This window comes from Delphinapterus leucas, chromosome 21 (assembly GCF_059928025.1).
Source record: "Delphinapterus leucas isolate spDelLeu-1000000601 "Yukka" chromosome 21, BTC_Dleu_Yukka2, whole genome shotgun sequence".
Classification (NCBI taxonomy): domain Eukaryota; kingdom Metazoa; phylum Chordata; class Mammalia; order Artiodactyla; family Monodontidae; genus Delphinapterus; species Delphinapterus leucas.
This window is the reverse complement of record NC_143149.1, coordinates 13,056,105-13,082,357: the sequence shown is the minus strand read 5'-3', so window position 1 is coordinate 13,082,357 and position 26,253 is coordinate 13,056,105. Positions and strand designations below refer to the sequence as shown.

At 42.3% G+C, this 26,253-nt stretch overlaps 1 protein-coding gene across 2 annotated transcripts in view; it reads left to right on the top strand.

Annotated features, from left to right (window-relative positions):
* ACSL1 (acyl-CoA synthetase long chain family member 1) overlaps positions 1-25,952 on the top strand; it is a 73,924-nt gene extending 47,972 nt beyond the window's left edge. For both annotated transcript variants that reach the window (XM_089903653.1, XM_089903652.1), the window contains 16 exons: positions 432-531; positions 743-921; positions 3,876-3,908; positions 4,066-4,117; positions 4,639-4,712; positions 6,106-6,183; positions 8,160-8,294; positions 9,995-10,129; positions 10,966-11,061; positions 11,942-12,014; positions 13,894-13,982; positions 14,941-15,057; positions 22,250-22,393; positions 23,472-23,573; positions 23,682-23,753; positions 24,130-25,952. In XM_089903653.1, the coding sequence (XP_089759779.1) occupies positions 432-531; positions 743-921; positions 3,876-3,908; positions 4,066-4,117; positions 4,639-4,712; positions 6,106-6,183; positions 8,160-8,294; positions 9,995-10,129; positions 10,966-11,061; positions 11,942-12,014; positions 13,894-13,982; positions 14,941-15,057; positions 22,250-22,393; positions 23,472-23,573; positions 23,682-23,753; positions 24,130-24,270 (1,620 nt within the window). In that variant the 3' untranslated portion in view covers positions 24,271-25,952. The remainder of the gene's footprint in view (positions 1-431; positions 532-742; positions 922-3,875; positions 3,909-4,065; positions 4,118-4,638; positions 4,713-6,105; positions 6,184-8,159; positions 8,295-9,994; positions 10,130-10,965; positions 11,062-11,941; positions 12,015-13,893; positions 13,983-14,940; positions 15,058-22,249; positions 22,394-23,471; positions 23,574-23,681; positions 23,754-24,129) is intronic.
* The last annotated feature ends 301 nt before the right edge of the window (positions 25,953-26,253 follow it).

Below are 26,253 nucleotides of genomic sequence, written 5' to 3'. Positions count from 1 at the left end.
TATCTCTTCCCTCTTGGGTCTCCCTTTACCCTCCCCGCTTTGATCTCACAGTCCCGGCTCCCAGAGTCCCCTTACCTTTCTCTCCACCTGTCCAAATCGTGCTGCTCTTGCAAAGGGCAAGCTCAGTTACCTCCCCCACCAAGGAGGCCCACTGCAGGCTGTCTTGCCTCTGAGCCCGTCACTCTCATGCCGTTCATTCTCTTTTCACATATTTGCCTCAAATTTTCAGGCAAATTGTACTTTCCTTTTAAGGAGTGAGCAAGTGTTTTGCTCTCATTAGGAATCCCTTTGGTGCCTGGCACATAGTAGTAGATACACAGATGTTTTGCTACATCTGGTGTTTCCATGTTGGATCTCTATAGAGTATTGTTTACCCTGGAGTGGTTCCACAATATCTTATTTTCTCACCCTGATCTTTACGTTTTCTTTAGTGGGTGATCATTGAACAGGGATGCTTTACTTATTCGATGGTGATCGTTCCCCTCTACGATACCCTCGGAACAGAAGCAATCACCTACATCATCAACAAAGGTATGTTTGCGGCCTTTAGGGGCACTTTAGCATAGTTATTGGTTAGATACAGAGACTACATTTGCTGATACATGATATGATAGGGATTTTTCCATTTAAATGTACATCTACCCTCCTATTCAAAAATGTAGTACTTAACCTGGTGTCAGATGTTACAGTCAAGCTTTTAGTATCCCAGAGCTGGTTCCTCACTGTGTCTCTTCACTTCCAGCTGAACTCTCTCTGGTTTTTGTGGACAAGCCAGGGAAGGCCATCCTCTTATTAGAAGGTGTAGAAAATAAATTAACACCATCCCTTAAAACTATCGTTCTCATGGACTCCTATGGCAGTAATCTGTCGGACCGAGGCAAGAAGTGCGGGGTGGAGCTCATCAGCTTGAAGGCGATGGAGGTGAGTCACCCTGCCCTGCCCACCTCGCTGCAGGGTTTCCCTGAGGTCATTTTGGCTCAAATGTGGTGTCCAGTGCAGCCACAAAGTCCCAGCTCTGGCTGGTCCTGTAAAAGATGGAGAACAGAAATCTCTGTCTCATTACTGGAAAGAAGAATTCTACCCGCATGCCCAGTGTTAATCCATCACATTTTACAGGAAGTGTTCTCATGAAGCGAGCTGCAGTACTCACATACTCATTCTAGAGACTGACAAGCCATGCCAGTAAATGCTGGAAATGGGAATTTCAGATTCAGGCAGAGATTTAAGTTTGTATGTCCTCTTTAGGCTTTAACACCTTTTACTTACTTATTTATCTCTGAAACAGAGCCAGACATAGAAATCTGCCTCGTTATTCCTTTCCCCAGGTTGCTTTTATAGGGTCCTGGTGAATTTCTAGCATAGAGGCTTGATTTGGTTTATTTTTGTATTATACTTAAGATTCACATTAATCACAACTTTAAAGGTAACCATTCTAGGAAAATGAGTGTGGTCCATACTTTAATTGATTGTTTGACATCGGATCCTACAAGAAGCTAGTCTCCCCAGTTTTTGGATTAAACTTCAACCCAAAACTGGGCAAGAGGAGGCCCTTGTTATTATGTGCACATCACGGGAAGTAATAGGTTCAGTAGAATAAGTCATTCTCTTTCTGAAAATGTTATAAATATTTTCCTGGAACTGTTATAAATAGGGTTTTGAATTTTATTTACAGTTCTCCTTCTATCAAGAATTTGAGCTACGAGGAAGGATCTATAAAACCCTTCCTGGGGAACTTAGTTGTCACAGAGAATCTGTCATTTGTTCTGTCAGAGCTTCTGCCTCTCTCTCACTCACTCACACACACACACACACACACACACACACACACACACACACACGATAGCATACAACAGGAGTCCATAAGAGCTAATGGGTGTGCTGAATTGTTAAATTGGGTTTTTAACTAGCTTTTCACCTAGCATTTCCCTATTTTTGTATTTTTTACTTGTAACCCCATTTCATAATTATATCTTTTCCCCCATTTTTCCTCTTCCTGCCGCCCCCACCACACACAGACACATACACAAGCATTTTTTTGTCTTTTTTGACTGCTCTGTATGATAAAGAAGTAATCTTAAGATTAAAATTTAGATAAGTAAGTGACCAAAGATTATAATGTAAAGTTTATATTAAGATATTTATAAAAGACATTGTTTTACACTTACCTGTATAATATGATTCATATTGGGTTTTTAAAATTTTTATAAGCAAAATATTAAATTTTTAAGCAATGAATTTAAAACTAACTTTTTGGTTGATCATGTGATCTAATTTTTATTAATGTCTATTTTTATAGCATCAAAAATAGAAACATTGGTATTTTTGCATTTTTTCCAATATTTTGTTACGAAAATTTTCAAATATGCAAATAAAAGAATTGAGCAGTAGACCACTATATCCCACCAAGAGTCTACAATTAACATTTTAATATATCTGCTTTATCACAGATTAATCATTCTATCTCTTTATTCACTTCACTGATTTGTCTTTTTTTATTCATTTTCAGTAGGGTACAAATTTTATCACCCCCAAATACTTCATTAAGTAGAATTCAGTTTTCCTTCTGTTTATGGTTCTTTTTTATTTTGGCATTTGGAACCTAAAGATGACAACTTTAATTTTTATAATAGCTGTATTTTTTCCTAAATAATGACATAAGTCAGGCTTCAGGCTATGAAACTCTCTTGGCAAATAATGGACTACTTTGGATAATTTTTTTCTAATAAATTAAAAGTCTAATTGTATATAACTTGCTTTATTTTACTTAACATCAATTTTTGAAGAATTAGAGATCTTAAGAAGTTAATGTAAGAATTTTAAAAAGATGAGTGGAAATTTGGATCTGATAAAGATTATTTTAGAAAAAAGATTGGTGGAATTATCGTTACTTTAACTCTTAATTGACTTCTATTTGGATGTCGATGTTCCTGTTTTTAATTAGTGGTCTGTTATATATATAATTTAAAGTGTGATTAGGATTTAAAACTGTATGCTGGGTAGAAACTCACTGAGCCCTGAGCCCACCCATCTAATTTCCATTTATTTCTAGGCATGCTCATTCCACATGCTCACTCAAGCTGTTCGCTTTTCATAGGAAAAGAATATTAATAGTGCATTAAAAAAATTAATAGATATTAAAGTGGTCATGGAGACACCTTCATGAAGTAACACCATCAGAATTAGCCCTTGGTAGTAACTGGGAGTCCGCCTTTGGGAAATGCCGTACCTCAGAAATGAATCTGCCGTTCTTAACCTTCATAGCCATTCGCGAGCGGTCTTAGAGCTTCTGTTGTGGCCTGTTTTATAATCGGAGATGCCCCAATCCTTCCTCTGCTCCATGTGGGGAGTACTGATAGTTGAGCCTCTCCAGAACGGCCACCAGTTAAGTCCGGCAGAGACTGATTTTCTCTCTCCAGATTGAAGATGTCAGTTCTGCAGAATGGGGTGATCACATATCTGTGCTGAGCTCTGGTTTTGCAAGGGTACAGAGCAGCTGTGGTTCTCTGATTACGGTGCGGAGCCGGGCTTTGTTAAAGGCTGTGATAGGGGAGTGGAAACCAGAAGAATGTGTAAAAGACTTGGATTCCTGTCTTCTGAATAAATCCTGTTTCAAAGGCCAGTCCTAATGCCATCGATATAGTTTTATATAAGAGAGAAAACAACCAGAAAATGGCTTCTTAGAACGATGGGTAAGTATTTGGGTTCAGGTTAATGAAAATTGCTGTAGTTTATTTAATTTAAAATCTGTGCTGTCTTTGAGTCAGCTGGGAGCGAATCCCACAGAAAAGTCAGCTTGAACTGACTTGATGTGACTTTTGTTCTTTACATTTAGAAAATGTTTCCATTTAAGATTTTTTTTTTCTCTTCTCTTTAAGGACCTGGGAAGAGCCAACAGACGGAAGCCCAAGGTGAGTGCACCATGTGCGACCCTGCCCCAGCCTCTGTGTAGCTTCCGTGTCTAATCAGCTCAGAGCCTAGTTGAAATCTTGAGTGATTATCTTATGACTTAAAGTTTTCTATTCTATTCTGATTTATACTGGCTTTTTTTTTTTTAATATGCTGCAGCCTCCAGCACCTGAAGATGTTGCAATAGTTTGCTTCACAAGTGGCACTACAGGTCAGTTTTGAAAAGGAATTGTTTCTGAGTGGTATCTGGAAGTGTATATTCCCTGCCTCTTCTTGTGGATGACTTATTCGAGCTATAGATGGACTAGAACTAGAAGAGACAGAAGTGTTCAAGCCTGTCTTACGGTAGCTCTATAAGACGTTCCCGGAATCTGAGCACATCCTCAAACATTTATGAAAGGTCACAGTAGGTAGGATCACCCATCTTCCTGGGACAAAGTGTATCCATGGTTTCCAGAAATAAAATTGCTGGATTTTCTTCTCTTACTGCTACACACACCCTCTAAAACTTGCCCATATTAGTAAAGATGGTTTAAGATAATAAGTTTCATTTTAAAGGATTGCAGATGGCTCAGGAATTTAATGTGACTAACTTTTGGCTTTCATGGGTGTACCTCACACTACAGGCATCAGAGGCTCTAATGATATGGGGTTTCTGGGCCTCTGTCATGTCCATCATTCTTGGATGGAGTTTCTGTCCTCTAACTTTGTTCTGTTCATATGTGTTCACAGGCAACCCCAAAGGAGCACTGATCACCCATCGAAATGTAGTGAGCGATTGTTCAGCATTTATTAAAATGACAGAGGTAAACTTTGGGGATATTGTCATCTTTCTTCATATCCATTGGTTGGCATCAGGCCTCAAGAATGAAGGTGGTAAAAGCCCCACTATCATGTTAGGCATGGGCTGTATTTGAAACACTGTCTGAAATATAGATAAGGTCTGAGCTTTCGTACATTCACCTTCTCCCAAATAGTTTTCACTGTGGACCTAATCCCCAACTCCTGCTGTGACCGTTAGGATGAATTGACAGATAGAATTTATTCCATCTTTTATATGGTAAAACTTTATTTGGATACTGCTCTATAAATGTTTCCAGGAAAGGACAGAGAAGAACTGATTCTCTTGTTTTTATCTCCTATTTTAGTATGGAAAAGAATTAATTTCTTTAAGTTGACAAAGAAATGTTAAATGCTGCTGAAGGTTTTTTGGATTATTATCGTTTTTATTATTTATTATGCTTGATTTGATTTGGCTTCCACTTTATAAGAAGGATTAAAGCCTCAAACTTTAGTTCCTTCCTATAATCTTAAAGTTTGCTTTGTAAGTATCTTAGTCTGCCTGGGCTGCCGCAACAAAATAATGCAGACTGGATGGCTTAAACAACAGACATGTATTTTCTCACAGTTTTGGAGGGTTGAAGTCCATGATCGAGGTGCCAGCAGGTTTGGTTCTGGTGAAGGCTCCCTTCTTGGCTTGTAGACCGCAGGCCCCTCACCACCCCTCCCCTGACCTCTCCTCTGTTTGCATACGGAGAACAAGAGAGAGGTTTCTGGTGTTTCTTCCTGTTCTTACAAGGACACCAGCCTTATTGGATCAGGGCCCCACCCTCATGACCTCATTTAACCTTAATGACCTTCCCTGTCTCCAAATACAGTCACTTTGGGGGCTAGGGCTTTAACATATGATTTGGAGGGGGATGGTCACAATTCAGTCTGTAACGCCAAAGGTCTATTTCAAACTTGCCGTTTAAAAAAGTACTTATTGAATAATATAATGAATGCCTTTCCCTCATATCCTTTGCACACTTTCACATAATTTGCTTTTGCAAATTACATGTCTCTGGGAGGGCTCCATACGGTCTACTTTTTGTGGTAGGAGCCTGTGCTTAATGGTTTCGGGGAATGGGCACCTTTGGCGACTGCAGAAGCTCGATCTCACTTTCACTTATACTTACACTTTCTTAATCCTTTTCGTATATACTTTCTAAACAGAGTTCAACATTTAGTACCTTACCAAGTGAAATTTTAATTTCCTTATTGACCTTCAAAGAAAACTTAAAATTCATGAATCATTGAAGTAAATGTTTACAGTTAATGTTAATATTAAGATTAATAATTTGTAATTTATAATAATAAAATGGAAAATTCCTGGAAATTCTAATGCTTTTCTGCCTGTCTGGTGTCTTTGCTTTCCAGGGTGCATTCGTTCCTTCCTCAGATGATACTTTGATCTCTTTCTTGCCTCTCGCCCACATGTTTGAGAAAGTTGTAGAGGTAGGCACTGAGTTTTATTTTGTTTGTGCACATGCGTTTGGTTGTGCTCTGCTAAGTTGTTGTGTTTTACAGAAAGCACTTGTCTTGAATGCTAGTGACACAGACATTTCATTTTTACCATTGTACACACGCATGAGTGGTTCACGCAGATAAGTTTGAGTGTGCAGACTGTCCTCTACGTAGAGAGTTCTTTGCTCAGGCCCATTTTAGAAACTGAGCTAATTATTTAAGAGTATAATTTTTTTTCTGGGTCCAGATACTTGAACTTTAATACTCATTTTAAAATTGGAAGCTCAGACTTTTGAAGGACACGAATATGGACATGAATTCAGAAAGGTGAGCTGTGAATGTAGAATTTTTATGAATACCATCCCACAAAGGCTGGTGAGGCTTCAGTTCTGTAAGAAGTCTCTATTTTTTTTTTTTTTTTGGCCACGCCATACGGCTTCTGGGATCTTAGTACCCCGACCAGCGATCGAACCCGTGCTCTCTGCAGTGGAAGGTGCGGAGTCCTAACCACTGGACCGCCAGGGAAGTCCCAGAAGTCTCTATTTTTGACTGTGCTTGTTCATAAGGCACAAGTTGACTCCAGATTCATTTTTTCAGCAATATTCCAAGTGCCTTTGGCAAAGCGGGATGACCTTCAGCTGACCTCTGTCTGAGCTCCTCATACACAAGTGTGTGACTAATTTAAAAACTGACCAAGAACCATCTTTTTTCCTTCTTGGACAGTTTTGGATTGTATGCTTACAGGAGAAACAGTGAGCACTGCTCACTCATTTAATGAATGTTCACGGGGCACCAGCTGTGTTGCAGGTACTGGGCAGGCATTAGAGAGAGAGGGGCAGCTGATAAAATCCTGGCCCTTTGACTGGCTGCCGCCCTGTAGGATTCACTTCCCCCAGAGGATCAAGGATCTTCCATCAGATACTTGTGTCTCCTGCACGCCTCAGGAGACCTTGTGAGTTTACAGAGTGATTGCAGACGTGTTGACAGTGGAACTAGTTTTCAAAGTGTGCCCAGGAGGCAGGCCACACTGAACAGAAACCTCCGAGCTTTAAGTTTTAAACAATGAACCTTTCTAGTTGTTTCTGCTTTCAAGCCTGAGACCATTTGTACTTCCGTTGCATCATCTCTTTTTTTTTTTTCTTTTTGCGGTACGCAGGCCCCTCACTGCTGTGGCCTCTCCCGTTGCAGAGCACAGGCTCTGGACGCGCAGGCTCAGTGGCCATGGCTCACGGACCCAGCCGCTCCGCGGCATGTGGGATCTTCCCGGGCCGGGGCACGAACCCGTGTGCCCTGCACTGGCAGGCAGACTCTCAACCACTGCGCCACCAGGGAAGCCCCGTTGCATCATCTCTTGAATCTCTCTTTCTTTTTAAAATTTAAAGCAGGCAGACTCTTTGTCAAGTGCCTGTGGCTTGCCAGTGCAGCTTGCATCAGACAGGAAAAAATTCAGGCACTAGGTTATAGCCGAATGCAAACTGCTGCGGTACAGATGGCCTAGTGCCTCAGCCACAGCGTATTCTGACTACTCAGAATTTTTTAGTTAGATTCAGATAGAAGAGATGAGACTTTAAAAAGCTAAGGCAAGTAGCTAAGTTTTTTTGATGAGAATAAGTTAGACCTAAAGTTTCTGGAAGGCTAAATACTTGGATTATCGAATACCATGTCATTCATTCAGTAGATATTTATTATTGAAGCTAAAATAGCAGAACCTCTCTGATCATCACTGAAAACCACGTTCCCTGGTTTCTTACTAGTCCTTTTATCTTCAGGATAATCGAGAGCGGTGCCACATGCCCGTGTTGTACAAGGACACAAGCACATTGTTTTAAAAGCTCCCTACATTTAGGAACTTTATGATTTCTGGAAGCTGGTCTGAAATGCTAACACTGGAGCCTTGTGTGTCTGTGTGTGTTGTGTAATGCCTGCTGCAATGATGACATGTTGGATGTTTCTATTTACCTCTCTAGTTTTTGATGCTGAGTCACGGAGCTAAAATAGGATTTTTCCAAGGAGACATCAGGCTGCTTATGGATGATCTCAAGACCCTTCAACCCACCGTCTTCCCTGTGGTCCCCAGACTGCTGAACCGGATGTTTGACCGAGTAAGTGCCAAGCGAAGAGAAGGGGCAGAGCTCCAGACCTTGAGTCCAAGACCATGTGTGACCATGGCCGCTGCCCTTACTCTCTCGAGGGACTGCAGTTTACCCCCCTGCTAATAAAGTTGAGTGCTTTTACCTCCCAGAGCTGTGAGTGACGGTTATAAGAGAAAGTGCCTATGGACACACCTTGTCAACTGGAAGACACAATACAGGTGTGAGGTGGAGCTTGTTTTATTTTCATGATAAACTCTTTGAGCCTCTGTTTTCTCATCTTTACAGTGGACTGTTACCTCCTCCATCTCATAAAGATGCTAATTACATCATATGAAAAGGCTTTATATATTGTAAAGCTCCACTGCATGAAAAATATTACTTACTTAGCCACCCTGAGAGACGTGACTAAACCAAGCCAGGGACCGAGAGGAGATGGTGAGCCTTTAGAGCACGGACCCCACAGCTGGGGCAGGACCCCGTGTGGTGTGAGCAGTCTCTAGAATGAATTTGGACTGGGCAATTCTAATACTCTTTATTTTGAGACATGGCTTTCGTCATCTATGAGAACCTTCTCATTTTTAAAAAAAATTTATTTATTTTTGGCTGCGTTGGGTCTTTGTTGCTGCCCATGGGCTTTCTCTAGTTGCGATGAGCGGGGGCTACTCTTTGCTGTGGTGCACGGGCTTCTCATTGCAGTGGCTTCTCTTGTTGTGGAGCATGGGCTCTAGGCATGCGGGCTTCAGTAGCTGTGGTGTGCAGGCTCAGTAGTTGTGGCACATGGGTTCAGTAGTTGTGGCACACGAGCTCTAAAGTGCAGGCTCAGTAGTTGTGATGCATGGGCTTAGTTGCTCTGCGGCATGTGGAATCTTCCGGACCAGGGATCGAACCTGTGTCCCCTGCATTGTCAGGCAGATTCTTAACCACTGCGCCACCAGGGAAGTGCCAACCTTCTCATTTTCTTAATAGTTCTTTTTTAAAAAATTGTAAAACAGCTTTATTGAGATATAATTCACATTACATGCAATTCACCCATTAAGTGTACAATTCAAAGGTTTTTAGTACATTCACAGAGTTCTGCAACCATCATTACAGTCCATTTTAGAACATTTTTATCACCTCAAAGAGGATGTGGTATCATCCTCCACCCTGCTACCTCCCTCCACCACCCAAAAAACTCATCTACTTCCTGAATCTATAGATTCCCCTATTCTGGATTTTCATGCGAATGGAATCATGCAATATTCTTTTGTTGCTGGCTTCTTTTGCTTAGTATGCTTTCAAGGTCCATCCATGTCATAGCATGCATCCATACTTCATTCCTTTTAATGGCCAAATAATATTCCACTGCATGGATTCAACACGTTTTATTTATCCATCCATCCATTGATGGGCATTTGGGTTGTTCTGCTTTTTGGCTATTATGAATAATGCTGCTGTGAACATTCACGGGCAAGAGGCTGTGTGGACATGTGTTTTCATTCTCTCGGGTATGTGCCTAGGAGCGGAATTGCTAGTCGTACAGTAACTCTGTGTTTAACTGAGGAGCCACCGGTCTGTTTTCTAAAGGAGCTGCACCATTTTACATTCCCACCAGCAGTGTATGAGGGTTCCAATTTCTCTACATTTTCACCGACACTTGTTATTATCTGACTTCTTAGTATCTCGCCATCCTACTTATTGTGAAACCTTCTTGCTTCTTGACTTATTAGATTTTTGCTCAGGCAAACACCACGCTGAAGCGATGGCTGTTGGACTTTGCCTCCAGGAGGAAAGAAGCCGAGCTTCGCAGTGGCATCATTAGAAACAACAGCCTGTGGGATAAGTTGATCTTCCACAAAATACAGGTAGCACGTTGACTCACAACAGTTATTTGTCATGTAAACGCCTTTGCGTTTCAAACTTTCTGTGAGGGCTCTTTTTTTTTATCAATTGAAGTATAGTTGATGTACAATATTATATAAGTTACAGGTGTACAATATAGTAATTCACAATTTCTAAAGATTATACTCCATTTATAGTTATTATAAAATATTGGCTATATTCCCCATGTTGTGCAATATATCCTTGTAGCTTATTTTATACCTAATAGTTTGTACCTCTTAATCCCCTACCCCTATATTGTGTGAGGACTGTTTTTAAAAGAGAAGGTGAGAGAGAGAATTTCTGGCACATTTCTAAAAACTAAGGACAAAGCCATTAGCAAAACCTCAGTGTCCAAGATAAATCTGAACAGTGTTTAGCTATCCAGGGCAGAAAAGGAATCAGGTAGCATAGCCTTTCTGATTCTCCATTTTGTTTTACCATTCTGGAACTCTTGAGGTATTTTTTTAGGCATGAGTGATAAAGAATACGGAATAATATTATGTCCCCCAGAAGGTGGTGGTTGCCATAAACCCATGACACTCTTGTTCTAATTCCTTAAAACACCTGCAGGTATAGAGGTGTTGCTTTATTTTCCACACCTGTTGAGAGTGAATGGAGTGGTTTCGGGTGGAACCAAACTCCAGTCAGGTGTCCCCCTTGGGGTGCCTGTGCATCGTCAGGCGCAGTGAGTTCTGTGCAGCCTGCAGACAAGGAGCTGGTGGGTTAGAGTATTGGGGTTCCAAGAAGGAATCTTTGAGAAGCCCGCCACCTTCCAGTCACTTGCCCCTCACCCTCTCCCCTCTCCCTGCCTTGCAAGTCGAGCCTGGGAGGAAAAGTACGGCTGATGATCACAGGAGCAGCGCCCGTGTCCGCCACCGTGCTGACCTTCCTGAGAGCCGCGCTGGGCTGCCAGGTGAGGCGCCTCCCTCCGCACCTCCCCCTGGTCTCGGACCGAGTCCTGCCCAGGAGTCTGCTTTCCAAAAGGCACTCTTCTTCTCCTCCGTGTGCCATATTGTTGTTTGGAAGATCATGTTATTCCTAGGTTGCTTGGAGAAAGGGGTATAGGCACACCTCGGAGATACAGCAGGTTCAGTTCCAGACCACTGCAATAAAGCCAATGTTGCAACAAAGCCAATATCACAGTAAAGCCAGTCACATGAACTTTTTGGGTTCCTGGTGCAGATAAAAGTAATGTTTACACTAGTCTGTAGTCTGTTAAGTGTGCAATAGTATTGTGTCTAAAAAGCAATGTGTATATCTTAATTTAAAAATACTTTATTGCTAACCATCATCTGACAACGCAGCATTGCCACAAACCTTCAATTTGTAAGAAATGCAGTATGTGCAAAGCGAATAAAATGAAGTGTGCCTGTATATATCTTTTACCCCAGACAGAATATGCATTTGTGTCTACCACTGGGTAATTTTCTCTAGGGTGAGGCACAGAAGATGCCTTTAGATCAGGTGTGAGGGCATGGGGATTGGCAGTAAGTGATAAGGCGACCTGCAAAGCATGCAGAGACCCTTTCTTAAGGGGGAGGGGGAGCCAGCAGAGACTGGGTGATAAGTAGCCGAGCCGACGGAGTGAGTGAGTCCCTGGGCAGGTGGTGCACGGCGTGACCTGTGAATGACATTGTCTCCTACGTGGGTGAATACGTTGGGTGCTGTAATAAAGCGTGTTGTAGTGTATGGGCTGAGGTTACCAAACGAGCTAGAGGAACTTAGTTACTGAGCACTTCCAGCAGAGGTGTGACTGTCCCCCTCTCTTCCCGTCCCACCTCTTGGTGACCCAGTTCTACGAAGGCTATGGACAGACCGAGTGCACTGCCGGGTGCTGCCTGACTGTGCCTGGGGACTGGACCGCAGGTATGATGGCAGGACTTTCCTTATCGGGATCTTACTTTTGGCATTGGAATTACTGGAATTGGGTTAATAAACCAACTTAAACAAGTGCTGTGTCTCTGATGATTAGGCCTTGGGGTCAACAATCTTGGAAACCAGGGGGCCCTGTTGCAGAGTGGGATGTGACTTTGAGGCTCTGACTGTCAACCTGGGTGGGTGGCAACAGAGACTTACATAGATCCTGAAGGTCACATCTAGAGATGGTGTTCTTTATACCAGGTTCAGAATGTTTGGCCCAACAGAGCTTTCCAGGAATTGATTGGGGCCTAATTATTTGCTGGTAAATTTTAATTAAATTTCCAGAGACTCCAGACAGAAATAAACACAAGTCCTTTGTCCCAAAAGGAAAAAACAGGGGAGGACAAACTGTCCTGCCTGAGGTTCTGCCTCAGGAGTTTATGATGCATATTATATGCGCTTCATCCCAGCACCCCTGTGAGAGAAGCCCTGTTACCTCTGCGAGGACATGATTGATTGTTGGCTAAAAAGCATGTCAGTAATGTATAAGAATTTACACAGCTTTATGTTTTGGAGCCAGGATTCCAACCCAGGTCTGACCACAAAACTCCTATGCTTTCCCCTGTCCCACACCGGCAGTGTATTCTACACTGTGATAAATAAATTCTGTGATTTGTTTGCTGTTTTACACATATGAGCATCTAATGACATAGATTCTAGTATCAAGCACTTTCTAGTAGCATAATTCCACTGCGATTGGCACTAACAGTCTGTGAACCTTTTTAATGGTGTTTGTTTAATTTTTTTTTAATGAATTTATTGATTTATTTATTTTTGGCTGTGTTGGGTCTTCGTTGCTGCATGTGGGTTTTCTCTAGTTGTGGCGAGCAGGGGCTACTCTTCGTTGCTGTGCGTGGGCTTCTCATTGCGGTGGCTTCTCTTGTTGTGGAGCACGGGCTCTAGGCACATGAGCTTCAGTAGTGGTGGCACATGGGCTCAGTAGTTGTGGCTCACATGCTCTAGAGCGCAGGCTCAGTAGTTGTGGCGCACGGGCTTAGTTGCTCTAGAGCGCAGGCTCAGTAGTTGTGGCGCACGGGCTTAGTTGCTCCGCGGCATGTGGAATCTTCCTGGACCAGGGATCGAACCCATGTCCTCTGCATTGGCAGGTGGATTCTTAACCACTGCACCACCAGGGAAGTCCCTGTTTGTTTAATTTTTAACTCCTGGTGCCTTACCAGCTAGAGAATTTGAATAGTGACTTCTTTAAGCTAAAATTATCAAAACATAGGAAGAATGACTTGTGATACTCTTAAAACTTAATCTAATATCTGTTACTTTTGTTTTGGGAAAAGAACCCAGTCCTAGCACCGTTTGGCAAGAGAGTTAAGTGAGCTGTGAAAAGAATCGCTGTCCTGTCTTCATAAACTTACATGTAAAACATGTTCGTTTATAATCAAGGGCATAAGGCTGTATTGGTCAGAACCATCTGACCCGTCAAGGTCTGTTCTTATAGAGAACGGGGACGTGACCTCTGTATGAGGGAGAGCAGGGCCCTCAGATCATGGGAACCAGGTGAAAGTTTCAGGAAACCTGCTTCCAGGTGTTCAAAGAAACCCTGAAAATGAGCAGCCAGATCATTTATACTTTGAAAAATAATTTGGAGCATCAGACTTGGGAAAGCTCCCTAGGAGACATTGGACTGTTTTTGTCTCTTTTCTAGGAATAAACTCTGTAATTTACCAGGGGGAGACAGGCTGTGATTGCCGAAACCAGAGGTTTATACCCTCTGTTCTCATCGTGAGTGGGCTTGTTTGTGATAAAAGTGATCTGTCCTAAGGATATCGGTAGTCACGGTAGGAGTGATCATCTTTTATTTGATATACAGGCCATGTTGGTGCCCCAATGCCTTGCAACATTATAAAGCTTGTCGATGTGGAAGAAATGAATTACATGGCTGCCAAGGGCGAGGGCGAGGTGAGTGAAATCCCGCAGTCGCCCCCTCACTGCGGGCTTCTCCAGTAACCAGCCACCTCTCAGCACCACAGCACGTAAAGCCACTGAGCTTGGTGTTGCTGGTGACCCTGAGTCACACAGGCTTCTTTTTGACGGTACATTTATGCCTAACTCGCAGGGCGGGTAGGGAGGTGGGGGGGGGGGCTCTAATGCCTGCCTTCTGCCGCCAGCCACGATGGGGCTGAGGGCCCAGGAGGGTACAGAGGCTCCAGGGCCTGAAGTCCTGGGCCACGGCTTCCTGTCTGCTAATTGCCCTCCATGCCTGTTAGTGAGCTACTGGCTAGAGGAAGGAAGGCCAAATTGCTTTGGGATTTCACCCCCTTTGGGATTTTCCAGAAGCTCTGATCCAGAGCCTAGGGTGAGCGTGAGCCCTGGAACTTGACTACAGCCAAGGCCATTATGGAAGGGAAGTGGGGGATTGGAGGTGCTGCCACGATGCAAGCGGGGCTCTGGTAGCTCTGGGAGACACACAGACACACACACACACACACACACACACACACACACACACGAGTTTTCTCTGGAGAAGCCCCAGTCAGTGCTCTTAACAGATCATCTTTTTCCCCCTCCAGTTTTGTTGAGATATAATTGACATCTAGCACGGTGTGAGTTTAAGGTGTACAGCATCATGATTTGACTCGCATATATTGTGAAATGATCACCGCAGCAAGTTTAGTAAACATCCATCCTCTCATATAGATACAAAAAAAAGAAGAAATGTGTTTTTTTCCCTTGTGATGAGAACTCTTTAAGATCTGCTCTCTTAACAACTTTAAAATCTTCCATATGGCTGTGCTAACTGTAGTCGCCATGCTGTACATGACACCCCTGGTCCTTATTTATCTTATAACTGGATGTTTGTACCTTTCATCCACCTTCTTCCAACTCCCACGCCTCCCTCCCGATCTTTTCCCCTCAGGTGTGTGTGAAAGGGGCTAATGTATTTCAAGGCTACTTAAAGGACCCAACAAACACAGCAGAAGCTCTGGATAAAGACGGCTGGTTGCACACAGGGGACATTGGAAAGTGGTTACCAGTAAGTGGTCCCCTCCCCTGTTCACAGACACTTTTGTTCCACCGTAGTGAAGAAAAAACCCCACGTCGCAGTGGCACCCTAACTTTCCCTCCCCTTTCTCCTTACCGAGTGGTGGAGCGTAGACCCTTCCGTCTTCTGCAGGAAACAGGCTTATACTTAGCATCCTCGTGTAGCATTTTCACTTTAACGGCAGCAGATATGTTTTGTTTTGATGCTTGACATCCTTTCCGGTTGCTGCTTCCGGCTTGAGATCCAGAGACACTGTGTCTGGCTTTTCACATTTCACTGCTGTGCCTTGATGTTGAGGCCTTAGTTAAGGTCTGGGGGCACTGCATAGGCTGCCAGGCATGTACGACAGGCGAAAATTTGTGAACACACATGTTTCTTAGCATTGTCATCTCAGTAAAAACAGGATAAGTACTTAGAGGATCAGGCCATCCCTTTGAACTTAGCCTCAGAACCGTTTACTATAGAGAAATACAGAGTCCGTCTTGGGAGTGAGATGCTTGTGCAAAAAGCCGACCTGTAGGTTTCACCACTTTTGCTTGTTGTGGTGACACCACTGCTTTTTAAAGTTGTTACTGTGTTTCATTGCAAGCACTCAAATGGCTAGTGTAATTTTTATTATTGTGTATTGTTCTAGTGTTACAGGTGCTTTATTTATTTATTTACTTATTTATCACCTATGAGGAATGATTACATAGAAATTCCCCTTTATTTCTGCTGTTCTTGGACAGTTTGAAAAAAGGAGAAAAACATGATGACCATTGGTTTAGGGAACATTAGTTTTAGAACTTTTTTTAAAATTTTTTTAATTATATTTTTTTATAGAGCAGGTTCTTATTAGTCATCAATTTTATACACATCAGTGTATACATGTCAATCCCAATCTCCCAGTGCATCACACTACCATCCCCCCACCATCACTTTCCCCCCTTGGTGTCCCTATGTTTGTTCTCTACATCTGTGTCTCAATTTCTGCCCTGCAAACCGGTTCATCTGTACCATTTTTCTAGGTTCCACATATATGCATTAATATACGATATTTGTTTTTCTCTTTCTGACTTACTTCACTCTGTATGACAGTCTCTAGGTCCATCCACATCTCAACAAATGACCCAATTTCGTTCCTTTTTATGGCTGAGTAATATTCCATTGTATATATGTGCCACATCTTTATCCATTCATCTGTCGATGGGCATTTAGGTTGCTTCCATGACCTAGCTATTGTAAATAGTGCTGCAATGAACATTGGGGTGCATGTGCCTTTTTGAATTATGGTTTTCTCAGGGTATATGCCCAGTAGTGGGATTGCTGGATCATATGGTAATTCTATTTTTAGTTTTTTAAGGAAGCTCCATACTGTTCTCCATAGTGGCTGTGTCAGTTTACATTCCCACCAACAGTGCAAGAGGCTTCCCTTTTCTCCACACCCTCTCCAGCATTTGTTGTTTGTAGATTTTCTGATGATGCCCATTCTAAATGGTGTGAGGTGATTGTAGTTGTAGTTTTGATTTGCATTTCTGTAATAATTAGTGATGTTGAGCAGCTTTTCATGTGCTTCTTGGCCATCTGCATGTCTTCTTTGGAGAAATGTCTATTTAGGTCTTCTGCCCATTTTTGGATTGGGTTGTTTGTTTTTTTAACATTGAGCTGTATGAGCTATTTATATATTTTGGAGATTAATCCTTTGTCCGTTGATTCATTTGCAAATATTTTCTCCCGTTCTGAGGGTTGTCTTTTCGTCTTGTTTATGGTTTCTTTTGCTGTGCAAAAGCTTTTAAGTTTAATTAGGTCCCATTTGTTTATTTTTGTTTTTATTTCCATTACTCTAGGAGGTGGATCAAAAAAGGTCTTGCTGTGATTTATGTCAAAGAGTGTTCTTCCTATGTTTTCCTCTAAGAGTTTTATAGTGTCCAATCTTACATTTAGGTCTCTAATCCATTTTGAGTTTATTTTTGTGTATGGTGTTAGGGAGTGTTCTAATTTCATTCTTTTACAGGTAGCTGTCCAGTTTTCCTGGCACCACTTATTGAAGAGACTGTCTTTTCTCCATTGTATATCCTTGCCTCCTTTGTCATAGATTAGTTGACCATAGGTGCATGGGTTTACCTCTGGGCTTTCTATTTTGTTCCATTGATCTGTGTTTCTGTTTTTGTGCCAGTACCATATTGTCTTGATTACTGTAGCTTTGTAGTGTAGTCTGAAGTCAGGGAGTCTGATTCCTCCAGCTCCGTTTTTTTCCCTCAAGACTGCTTTGGCTATTCGGGGTCTTTTGTGTCTCCATACAAATTTTAAGATTTTTGTTTTAGTTCCGTAAAAAATGCCATTGGTAATTTGACAGGGATTGCATTGAATCTGTAGATTGCTTTGGGTAGTATAGTCATTTTCACAGTATTGATTCTTCCAGTCCCAGAACATGGTATATCTCTCCATCTGTTGGTACCATTTTTAATTTCTTTCATCAGTGTCTTATAGTTTTCTGCATACAGGTCTTTTGTCTCCCTAAGTGGGTTTATTCCTAGGTATTTTATTCTCTTTGTTGCAGTGGTAAATGGGAGTGTTTCCTTAATTTCTCTTTCAGATTTCTCATCATTAGTGTATAGGAATGCAAGAGATTTCTGTGCATTAATTTTGTATCCTGCAGCTTTACCAAACTCATTGATTAGCTCTAGTAGTTTTCTGGTGGCATCTTTAGGATTCTCTATGTATAGTATCATGTCATCTGCAAACAGTCACAGTTTTACTTCTCCTTTTCCAATTTGTATTCCTTTTATTTCTTTTTCTTCTCTGATTGCCGTGGCTAGGACTTCCAAAACCATGTTGAATAGTAGTGGTGAGAGTGGACATCCTTGCCTTGTTCCTGATCTTAGAGGAAATTTTTTCAGTTTTTCACCATTGAGAATGATGTTGCTGTGGGTTTGTCATATATGGCCTTTATTATGTTGAGGTAGGTTCCCTCTATGCCCACTTCCTGGAGAGTTTTTATCATAAATGGGTGTTGAATTTTGTCAAAAGCTTTTTCTGCGTCGATTGAGATGATCATATGGTTTTTCTTCTTCATCTTGTTCATATGGTTTATCACATTGATTGATTTGCATATATTGAAGAATCCTTGCATCCCTGGGATAAATCTCGCTTGATCATGGTGTATGATCCTTTTAATGTGTTGTTGGATTCTGTTTGCTAGTATTTTGTTGACGATTTTTGCATCTATATTCATCAGTGATATTGGTCTGTAATTTTCTTTTTTTGTACTATCTTTTTCTGGTTTTGGTATCAGGGTGATGGTGGCCCCATAGAATGAGTTTGGGAGTGTTCCTTCCTCTGCAATTTTTTGGAAGAGTTTGAGAAGGATGGGTGTTAGCTCTTCTCTAAATGTTTGATAGAATTCACCTGTGAAGCCATCTGGTCCTGGACTTTTGTTTGGAAAATTTTTAATCACAGTTTCAATTTCATTACTTGTGATTGGTCTGTTCATATTTTCTTTTTCTTCCTGGTTCAGTCTTAGAAGCTTATACCTTTCTAAGAATTTGTCCATTTTCTTCCAGGTTGTCTATTTTATTGGCATAGAGTTGCTTGTAGTAGTCTCTTAGGATGCTTTGTATTTCTGTGGTGTCTGTTGTAACTTCTCCTTTTTCATTTCTAATTTTATTTATTTGAGTCCTCTCCCTCTTTTTCCTGATGAGTCTGGCTAATGGTTTATCAATTCTGTTTATCTTCTCAAAGAACCAGCTTTTAGTTTTATCGATCTTTGCTATTGTTTTCTTTGTTTCTATTTCATTTATTTCTGCTCTGATCTTTATGATTTCTTTCCTTCTGCTAACTTTGGGTTTTGTTTGTTCTTCTTTCTCTGGTTCCTTTAGGTGTAAGGTTAGATTGTTTATTTGAGATTTTTCTTGTTTCTTGAGGTAGGCTAGTATAGCTGTAAACTTCCCTCTTAGAACTGCTTTTGCTGCATCCCACAGGTTTTGGATGGTCGTGTTTTCATTGTCATTTGTGTCTAGGTATTTTTTGATTTCCTCTTTGATTTCTTCAGTGATCTCTTTGTTATTTAGTAACAGAGTGTTTAGCCTCCATATGTTTGTGTATTTTACATTTTTTTCCCTGTAATTCATTTCTAATCTCATAGCATTGTTGTCTGAAAAGGTGCTTAATATGATTTCAGTTTTCTTAAATTTACTGAGGCTTGATTTGTGACCCAAGATGTGATCTATCCTGGAGAATGTTCCGTGCACACTTGAGAAGAAAGTGTAAACTGCTGTTTTTGGATGGAATGTCCTATAAATATCAATTAAATCTATCTGGTGTATTGTGTCATTTAAAGCTTTTGTTTCCTTATTAATTTTCATTTTGGATGATCTGTCCATTGGTGTAAGTGAGGTGTTAAAGTCCCCCACTATTATTGTGTTACTGTCGATTTCCTCTTTTTCAGCTGTTAGCAGTTGCCTTATGTATTGAGGTGCTCCTATGTTGGGTGCTATATATTTATAATTGTTATATCTTCTTCTTGGATTGATCCCTTCATCATTATGTAGTGTCCTTCCTTGTCTCTTGTAACATTCTTTATTTTAAAGTCTATTTTATCCGATATGAGTATTGCTATTCCAGCTTTCTTTTTTGTTGTTGTTGTTGTTGTGCACGGGCCTCTCACTGTTGTGGCCTCTCCCATTGCAGAGCACAGGCTACGGACTCACAGGCTCAGTGGCCATGACTCATGGGCCTAGCCGCTCCGCGGCACGTGGGATCTTCCCGGACCGGGGCACGAACCCGTGTCCCCTGCATCAGCAGGCCGACTCTCAACCACTTCACCACCAGGGGAGCCCTCCAGCTTTCTTTTGATTTCCATTTGCATGGAATATCTTTTTCCATCCCCTCACTTTCAGTCTGTATGTGTCCCTAGGTCTGAAGTGGGTCTCTTGTACACAACATATATACTGGTCTTGTTTTTGTATCCATTCAGCGAGCCTGAGTCTTTTGGTTGGAGCATTTAATCCATTCACGCTTAAGGTAATTATCGATATGTACGTTCCTATGACCATTTTCTTAATTGTTTTGGGTTTGTTTTTGTAGGTCCTTTTCTTCTCTTGTGTTTCCCACTTAGAGAAGTTTCTTTAGCGTTTGTTGTAGAGCTGATTTGGTGGTGCTGAATTCTCTTAGCTTTTGCTTGTCTGTAAAGCTTTTGATTTCTCCATCAAATCGCAATGAGATCCTTGCCAGGTAGAGTAATCTTGGTTGTAGGTTCTTCCCTTTCATCACTTTAAGTATATCATGCCACTCCCTTCTGGCTTATAGAATTTCTGCTGAGAAAACATCTGTTAACCTTATGGGAGTTCCCTTGTATGTTATTTGTCGTTTTTCCCTTGCTGCTTTCAAAAATTTTTCTTTGTCTTTAATTTTTGCCAATTTGATTACTGTGTGTCTCGGCGTGTTTCTCCTTGGGTTTATCCCGTATGGGACTCGCTGCCCTTCCTGGACTTGGGTGCCTATTTCCTTTCCCACGTTAGGGAAGTTTTCGACTATAATCTCTGCAGATATTTTCTCTGGTCCTTTCTCTCTCTCTTCTCCTTCTGGGACCCCTGTAATGCAAATGTTGTTGCGTTTAATGTTGTCCCAGAGGTCTCTTAGGCTGTCTTCATTTCTTTTCATTCTTTTTTCTTTATTCTGTTCCGCAGCAGTGAATTCCACCATTCTGTCTTCCAGGTCACTTACCTGTTCTTCTGCCTCAGTTATTCTGCTGTTGATTCCTTCTAGTGTATTTTTCATTTCAGTTATTGTATTGTTCATCTCTGTTTGTTCTTTAATTCTTCTAGGTGTTTGTTCTTTAATTCTTCTAGGTCTTTGTTAAACATTTCTTGCATCTTCTCGATCTTTGCCTCTGTTCTTTTTCTGAGGTCCTGGATCATCTTCACTATCATTATTCTGAATTCTTTTTCTGGAAGGTTGCCTGTCTCCACTTCATTTAGTTGTTTTTCTGGGGTTTTATCTTGTTCCTTCATCTGATACATAGCCCTCTGCCTTTTCATCTTGTCTGTCTTTCTGTGAATGTAGTTTTTGTTCCACCGGTTGCAGGATTGTAGTTCTTCTTGCTTCTGCTGTCTGCCCTCTTTTATGGTGCTTTATACTCCGAAATTTTTATTGTTTTGAAGAACACACCGCAATTAATTTCAGAGTACCCAAGCTATTTATTTTTTTCATAGACATTATGGTACTTCACCGTGGTTCTTTTTTTTTCTTTTTCTTAATATTTATTTATTTATTTATTATTGATTTATTTTGGCTATGCTGGGTCTTAGTTGCAGCATATGGGATCTTTAGTTGCAGCATGTGGACTCTCAGTTGTGGCATGCATACAGGATTTAGTTCCCCCACCAGGGATTGAACCCAGACCCCCTACATTGGGAGCTTGGAATCTTACCCACTGGACCAGCAGGCAAGTCCACCCAGGCTATTTAGAAATAAATTAAGTCCCTCTTTCCAGACTCAGGAGGGATGAAGTATCCGTTCTAATTCTGACTATGGCTCTAAGGAGCACATCTCATAATCTCCCTGGACCTTAGTCGGCTCCCTTTGGAAACCGAGGAAAACTGATGTGGGCTGAGAGAACTTTCCAGTGGATGACTCTCCGAAGTGAGAGAGTGGCCTCGGGTGGGGATGGGGTTTTGTTTACGGGAGATGGGGAGGTGGGAGCTACTGGCATTTGGCGAGTCTGGTCTGGAGATTCTCGCATCCCCACAGTCATCATGGGGGCAGCTGACAGCCCCTCCAGCCCCCGCCCTGGAACAGGGACAGAGGGAAGTGAGCTGCTGCCTCTGCAGCCCCTGCTCTGCGCAGAGCCCTGTGGGAGGATGAGCGCGTCTCAGCTCTCGAGGACCTTTACCCCATCGAGCGGCCGATTCAGATATGAGACAAAGTGAAACTTGCTGAGCTGAAGGGAGCAAGTGGGGTGCTCTGGTTGGCTGGGAGTGAGGGGGGCTCCCAAGTCCCTTCTCTGTCTCTCTACTCTGCTCAGTGGCCTGGGGGAGGTTACATAATCTCTCTAAGCCTCAGTTTGCCTCTCTGCAAAATGGGTTAACAGCTGACCCCTGCCAGAGGTTATTAGGATTAAATGATAGTGTACAGGAAATGCCTGCTGCTGGGGGGAAAGCAGCTGCCGGACCTGCTCACAGGCCGCTCCCCGCCCTCCAAACAGAATGGCACCTTGAAGATCATCGACAGGAAAAAGCACATCTTTAAACTGGCACAAGGAGAGTACATAGCTCCGGAGAAGATTGAAAACATCTACCAGCGAAGTGAACTTGTCGCTCAAGTGTTTGTCCACGGAGAGAGCTTGCAGGTACGCACTGCCCCAGCCGTGAATTCTGTGGCCAGCGTGGCCCGGGCCTAGAAGTCCAGGGCCTTTCAGTGTGATGGGAAGTTTGCGATGGGTGTGAGTTGACTTTCATGTCTGATGTGCTGGAATGTTATCAACACGTTACTGGTTTTTACTGCTTGGTGTTTCTTTCTTTTTTCATCTATTTTGTAACTGGAAATTTGTACCTCTTATTCTTGGCAATTCTTATCCAGAAAAGTTTTTTTCTCTTTAATTTCATATTACCAAGGGAAGTTGGATAAGGATACCAAGGGAGTGTGTAAAATAAGCTTCTAATTTAATTATGAGGGGAAATATTGATATACAGGTTATAAGAAAGTTTAGAATTTTCAAACATATTAAACCCAACTTGTTATGATATGTCTCCTACGTCATTTTTGAGCAGATGGTGGTTGTGAGCCAACATATCTTAAAGTCGAAAACCAATATCAGTATTGCAATGAGACATCATTTGCTAAAATTTTGGACAGATGGTGGGAAGGAAGAGAAGGATGTCTGGTTTCCTGAGGGTTAATATTTCTACAAATCTTGAAATTTTCAAATAAGTTTGGAAGAATATTTTCTTACAAGAAAGTGAACCTATTTTTCTTCGACCTGGAATCATACCCATGCCTCTAATTTTTATTCAGTTTCGTTGTCTCTAAATTGTAAAGAATGAGGTATTAGAGTTTTTTCTAAATGAATCTGCATACATTTTCTCTTTTTATAAAGCAGTTATCTGATATCTATCCCCTTGTTTGCTTATTTGACCCTGTTTTATTTTTTAAAATATATATGAGTAAGTAAAAATTAGGGTTTTATTAGGTTTTGATTTCCAATGGTTGTTTTAAAACATTTATTGCAAAATCCCCAACGCTGTCTATATTTCAGAGGCAGGAGTTAACCTGGGCCCCACAGACTCTGGGGCTGGTAACATGCTCTGAAAAGAGGATCTGTAACTCCCATCAGATTCTCCCAGGGGCCCAGGCTGCAGATAATAAAGAACCACAATTTTAGAGCATCTGGATCGAGCCCGTTAATAACTTACTTGTCTCTGTTAAAGGCATTTCTCATAGCAATTGTGGTACCAGACATTGAGACGCTAGGTCCCTGGGCCCGGAAGCGAGGCTTTGAAGGCTCCTTTGAAGAACTGTGCAGAAGCAAGGTAGGTTCCGAAGTGTGCAGCCTACTTCTGACCCGCCCTTTGCATTAAGTGCAAAGTTGAGGGACTCCCGCCACGGGAGTAAGGATCTTACTTTTCTTGCCTTATTAGGGTGTCCAAAAAGCTGTTCTGGAAGACATGGTGAGACTTGGGAAGGATGCTGGCCTAAAATCATTTGAACAGGTAAGACTTGCATCCAAGTGTATGAATTCCTGCAAAACGGGGTTTTGACTGGAGGATGCTTTTTGTGAATATATTATAGAAGAGGATGAGGTGACGTAAAGACATCTGTGCGGAAGGGGTAGTGGAGTGGTTTGGTAGGGGAGGGGATTTTTGTAACCAAGAGTGTGAATTCTCTTCCTGGAGGTCAGGCTACAGTCCTGATTCTGTACTGACAACAGGCCACTGCCCTTTGTTGAGACAGTGCAGCGGGACCTGGCCTGAGAGGCTGGCTTGAGTCGCCCAGAAGGGTCTTTATCCCTTGGGAAGCTTAAGTGCTTTTTAGACTCAGGTGGCCTCCGTGCTCCTTTCCTCCTTTGACTGCCTGGTTTCTTTGCAGGTCAAAGGTATTAGTCTCCACCCTGAATTATTCTCTGTCGACAACGGCCTTCTGACCCCAACGATGAAGGCTAAAAGGCCAGAGCTTCGGAATTATTTCAGGTCACAGATCGATGAACTCTATTCCACCATCAAAATCTAATGCGAGGAAGGAAGTTGGGAAGAGGCCGCATGCCTCCGCGGTCTTCTCCCGCCCGTGGCCTCAGTGGGTAGTTTTGACAACAGCAAGTAGGGAAGGAGCGTCTTTGTCTGCCTTGTGAGTTCAGATTCTCATCACAGGAAGCTTAGAGGGAATGGAACACTGCCTTATGGTCACGTCGCATTGCAGACCATGTTCACGGTGATACATAATTTCCAAAATGAGCCTTAAAAAAATTGTAAAGGGGAAACTATAAATGTGCTAAGTTATTTACGACTTCCTCAGTTTAAAAAGAGGGTGAAAACTTGTCTCCCTTTTTTGCTAACCAAGTGGTTAGGACTTTGCTATTTCTGAGATGTCTGCTACTTGCTGCAAATTCTGCAGGTGTCTGCTGCTCTGAAGAGTACCGTGCACTGGAGGGAACCGTCCCTTACAAACAAGAACTGTCCCAGCTGCAGGAGGTTGCAAGTGGACCAGAGGTTTTTTTTTAATCCCTGCCACCGTCCCCTCCCCATCTCATGTGACCCTTCTGATTAACCCCTGTCACTCCTGTTGGAGCAGAGGATGGACCTAACTGAGAACAACGCAGGTATGGATGGATGGCCGCTCACCAGAGCGGGTGGATTCTGGCGTCCACAGAGCAGAATATTCGCCGACCCTCTTCTCGAGACCCGATTCCCTCCCTCCATCCCTTCCCAGGGGTTATTAAAAAAATCTGCCTTAGACTCTGCAGTGAAGACAAGCATTTCAACAAGGAAACAATGACCTGGATCAGCCATGTTCAACTGTGACGCCTGAAGAACTGTCCACTTTATCTTCACTGAACCCGTCGCTCTGTCTGTGATGGTTTTTAATGTGGTTTTCATATCAGAAGAGTACGTTGTGATTAAGTGGCTTTTTTTCCCCAGAATAAACTCTCAGGCAAGGCATGTCTTTAAAAATATTAAGGGAGGGGCTTCCCTGGTGGCGCAGTGGTTGAGAGTCCGCCTGCCAATGCAGGGGATACGGGTTCGTACCCCGGTCCGGGAGGATCCCACATGCCGCGGAGCGGCTGGGCCCGTGAGCCATGGCCGCTGAGCCTGCGCGTCCGGGGCCTGTGCTCTGCAACGGGAGAAGCCACAACAGTGAGAGGCCCGTGTACCGCAAAAAAAAAAAAAAAAAAAAAAAAAAATTAAGGGAGTAGATACACTTGGCTACTTATAGAAATGGATGGTAATTAATGCTCTTCTATCATAATGCTACCTGATTTCTATGAAATGTATTTGACAAGCCAAAATTCTAAGACATAGGAATCTGGAAAACTCATTTCCTGGGATTAACTTCTCAAGGGATTTTTTTTTTAAGTTAATTTGGGTAATTAGCAGCATTTCACTTTACTGCAAGTCTTTGCCACATGTGACTGAATTTAGTTGTCATTTATATGTTGAAAGCAGTTGTTTGTGGATATGTGACTACCTGTATTATACAAGCACAACAGGGTTTGCCCTAAAGAGTTGTCGTTGTAATAACGCTATTTGGTAGCCTAGCTTCATACGTGCATTCTTAATTGCACAAGAAGTCAATAATTTGTCACAATGGGGTTTTGAATGTTTGCTTTAAGTGTTGGCTATTTCTATGTTTTATAAACCAAAACAGAATTTCCAAAAACAATGAAGGAAACCAAAATAAATATTTCTGCATTTCAAGTGAGTGAAGCCTCCCTTTTTGCGTCAGGTGTCGCGTTCAGCGTGGCCTCTGATGTGCACAAGCGAAGAGCAAGAATGACCTCAGCCTCCCAGTTCTTTCCTCCCTCCCAGGTCTGCTTCCTAGGACGCAGTCATCCCGACACTTCCAGTTGCTGACGCCGGGGCCCCGGCCAGCTCCCAGCAACGGCCCTGCTATGTTGCAGAGAAGAAAGTCTTGGTGTGAATAACATGGATATTCTTGAAAGTGCAAATCTCAGGGGGAAAGCGGCAGTGCAGGAGGCATCGCAGCAGTTGGTGGTCC